General features: G+C 39.2%; 1 protein-coding gene across 1 annotated transcript; it reads right to left on the reverse strand.

Moving 5' to 3' along the window:
- Positions 1–1904: 1904 nt before the first annotated feature.
- LOC100777557 (probable inactive patatin-like protein 9) lies at positions 1905–3534 on the reverse strand. Its single transcript, XM_003536481.4, has 2 exons — positions 2432–3534; positions 1905–2262 (listed from the first exon to the last, which is right to left on the reverse strand). Exons 1-2 carry the CDS (start codon positions 3356–3358, stop codon positions 2047–2049), a joined length of 1143 nt encoding a protein of 380 aa, XP_003536529.1. The 5' UTR covers positions 3359–3534; the 3' UTR covers positions 1905–2046.
- Positions 3535–4217: the final 683 nt, after the last annotated feature.

Here is a 4217-nt window from a genome sequence, read left to right on the forward strand (position 1 = left end):
TTGGGGCCCCCCCCATCGAAGCCTCTACTACTCTTACGATGAAAACAAGAACTTAATACCGTGAATGTCGTGGAATCCTAGATATCATAATATAGTGCTGAGAATTGAAGTGTGAACAAGTCTACATCATGAATCACATAGGTTGGCTAAAAACCCGTGTATGCTGTCAGAACACCGATTTATATTGGCTAAGGAGCTATATATAAGGCGTGAATAATGAATTATTGTCTTAAGTTACCTTAATGTCGTAATCGGTTCAGTTAATGATAGAGAGGGGCTAGAGTATGTGTGTTGTACCAAGGCGTTTCTGCTGCAGTACTGCTACCTAACTTATAAAGCGTTTCCCCTGCAATTAACAAAACTTTTGAAAAAAATATAGAAATCTGCCACAAGGACAGTGACATAAAAAGGCAGCAAATATTACAGGCTGTTTAATGCCGTGGCATAAGCGACCAGCGGATGGTTGAGTGACGACAACAGTGGGCGAGAAGACATGTACTAAACTCACTGCACTCACCAAACTCAACCACCATATCAGCTTCAAAACTTTATAACTTCTATATAGATGAATTGTATATTTTTGGATGGAAGAAACAAAATTTTTAAATCTACTTTTTCCTAGCTAGAAGAAATCATGCTTTGAAAAAGAATAGTTTTAGTCAAATTATTTTTTGGTGAAAATTGTTTAGCTGCTAATCCTATAGTCTTTTTTTTTTTACTTGAAATTATATTTGAACTTGTAAAATGTTGTCAATTTCCTGCCAAACATTTTTTTTGGAAAATCAATTTCATGCCTTACATTACATTATATTGTTAAGATGAATGTGATCCTAAAAAAATGAAAAAATATGAAATGATGTTATACAAGAAAAATATTAATGTAGAATTCATTAAAAAAATGACAAAAAAATCAAGTAAGTAATTTGTACATATACAAAAAAGACCATAAAATGAGAAGAAGATAAAAGAAGACATTAAAAAAATTATCAAAAAATATTGTAAACTTAATAATGTTTTTAAAACTTTTGATTTTGAATTATTTTAAATGATATTATGTGACATGACATAAACCCAAAACTTGATCATTTTTATATTTTTGCCTTCCCCTTCACTTTCGGCCATGGCATGCGCCAAAACAATGTAAGTGAGTACTGACTACTGGGTATCGTTGGTCCGACCGTGTCCACACACTATAACTCCTCTCAGGCCTAAATGGTGGCACTCAGCTCAGGAGCAAGAAACGACAACACAAAAACAATACTTGTTTACACTTCACAATATGGTCATTTGATATACCGTATACCTTCTTTCAATCAAGGTTGTCCAATTCTGCTAAATTTTAACATGGAAGTATCATATAAATGTTGAATGTTTTTAACATCATGATATAAGCCTTCTTGTATTAAGGAGACTTTTAATTTTCTCTAGTTATAAAATATGTGTTGTATCATTTTAGATTTAATATAATTTACATTTAAAAAAAAAAAATTCAATGTACCATATATTCAGTCTCGAAAAGAAGACAGATTCTGGAACATGACCCAAGAAAAACTTCAGCAGCCTTTCAACTTTTTAAGAGTAAAATTAAGCCGGTCTCTAGAAGAAAGAAAAAAAAAAGTTGTTTTCAAAAAAATAAGTAAGAAATAATAAATAATGTGATGAAAAATAAAGATATAAAAAAGGTGTAAAAAATGAAGTTATTTTAAGTCATTTCATAATTACCGTTCCATGACTAAAAACTAAAATGAGAACGGTAAACTAAATAAACAGCAGGTCCAATCCTTGGGTTGTGTCTGTGTTCGGTAAAACCACGCCCATCATTTACGGCACTAAACCTCCCTTCACTCCAAGAAATTATAATCAAAATGAATTGAGGAAAATTGTAAAAGAAGGCAATGAGTAAATACACCAGGTAGCAGTGGTAAATTATTAAATGCTATTAACTACGACAGCTGGCATAACTAGGTAAAAACACTAGTTACACTTTACACCGTTAAAATCTAAAAAAAAAAAAAAGAAGCTAAAATATTAAGTAAAATAAAAAAACTAGCGACCGTTAGCGAGAGGGTTGACGGCGGAATCCTTGCAGGGACTTGACGGCGGGCTTGGTTTTCCGGTAGCAACAAGACGTTGCACGAAGCTATCTATTCTGTTTCCGTTAGTCTCTGTCAGTAACCGCTTCCCGCCAAACGGTAACGACTCGAGTCCCCTCTCTTTGAGAACCTCTTCCTTCTTCATTGCTTCACTTTCCAAACCGAAAGCCTGTCATACAACACACGCCGTTAGTTCACTTTTAATTTTCATTTTTCAGGAAACGAAAGTGTCTGGAATGAATCTAAATTCTGAGCAGAACGCAGAGATCAGAGTTATAAAAGATGAAAAAAAAAGAAGGTGGAATTGAATTGAAGCAGAAGCATTCACTTTCAAGTACCTGGATTCTGACGTAGTCCGTACGGTTCCAGCAGAAGGCGTTCCCTAACATCTGGTCAATGGTCTCGGAAACACCGTCGAGCACAATGTCAACCACCGACGGCGTTGAGCACGTGCGAGTCTCGCACGCTTTTGCGTTCGACGATCCGTTCCCCAAGGAAAGGACGAGCAGATCCTCCACGCCGTTCACCGACGGGAAATCGCGCTTGTTATGGAGGACGTGCGTGACGGCCGCTGCAGTAGGGTTGTTCATGACTAGGCCGCCGTCGACGGCGGAGCACGAGGTCTTGCCGTCGACGGAAGCGAAGTCGAACGGCTTGAAGTGGCTCGGCGTCGCTGACGTGGCACGGCACACCTTCCAGAGCTCGAAGTCGAAGCTCGGAGACTCGGACGCGTCGGCGCGCGAAAACACGAACGGCGCGGAACTCTTGAGGTCGAAGCAAGGAATAAGGAGCGGTTTACACGTGTCCTTCAAGGTCAACAACCGTCCGTCCTCCTCCTTTCTCTGGAACACTTGCTTCAACGCGTTGTCCATGCTCCTGGAGGAGAATCTCCGGCGCCGGCGGAAGATTCCGCCGGATTTGAGCTTGTAGAGTTCAGAGTTTCTTTCCGAGACGAGACGGACGGCTTCCCTGGCGGTGTAGAGCGGCCTACCAAAGGCGTCGCCGGCGGTGATCATGGCGGCAAGGATGGCGCCAATGCCGGTGCCGGCGACGATGTCGAAGAAATCGGCTACCTGAGCGTGAGGATCGGAGGTGTGAACACGGATCTGATCCTCGAGGTAGATGAGAGCTTCGCCGGCGACAATGGCGGTGGTTCCTCCGCCGTCAATGCTGAGAATGCGAGTTTTGTTGGTGGCTTTACAATGTGAGAGCCATTTTTGCTCCAGTTTGGAGAAGATCTCCAGAGTGAGGTTACTAAACTCCATTCACTCACTCAATCTCAGTCTCTTACGTAAATTCTTTGCTTTTAATTTTTAGAAAGAAAAGAGATTTGAACAGTGTCGCTGTAATGCAAGAGAGAGAATGAAAGAATGGAAGGTAAGAAAGCAAATAGTGTCACGCTTTGGTGCTGAGAGGAATAAATGGCTTAACTTAACTGAACAGCTCCGTTTGGGAATGGGGGTATTTATATACGCCACCCTTTTGTCCTTATTTTATTACAGTGCGCTACTTTTCAGTTTTCTCTATTTACTTTTTTTATTTTATTTGTGTCCTATTAAAAATATTTAGTTATGTTTGATCCTGGACTCTTTACAGGTAGTTAGGACATCTTTATGGTTCAAATGAATAAAATTCTTATATTAACAATGACAATCATATTCTTTCTGAAATATGAGTTAATTTCTTAACCAGTGAACAGATTTTCTCCTATTGTGATTTTATAATAACTGACTTTTGTTTGGTCCCGTGAGAGTATGCACGTGCAGCCGCGCGTGAACCTCGGCTCGGCTTGCTCAATAAGTCAGCGTAGTAGCCCCATCTCCACTCTCCAGCAGCCGCCTCGTTTATCTTCATTACTAATTGTTTTGTTAACTAATGTTTTATTTAATTTTCTTGATTTGATCTGCATCTATGCTTCCATGTTTAACTGCAAAGGAAGATATCTGGAAGTCTCTTCACTCAAATTTGGGGAGAGTAGTCATGCGTTTTATGTAATTAGAAGTTTCTTAGAAAACCACACACGACAAGACATTAATGTGAAGACAGTAATAGTATTGACTGATGCTATAAACAAAGGTATATAATGCTCTTGTTGATCCCAACGATTATTGTGAGATTTATTGA

This window comes from Glycine max, chromosome 10 (assembly GCF_000004515.6).
Source record: "Glycine max cultivar Williams 82 chromosome 10, Glycine_max_v4.0, whole genome shotgun sequence".
NCBI lineage: Eukaryota > Viridiplantae > Streptophyta > Magnoliopsida > Fabales > Fabaceae > Glycine > Glycine max.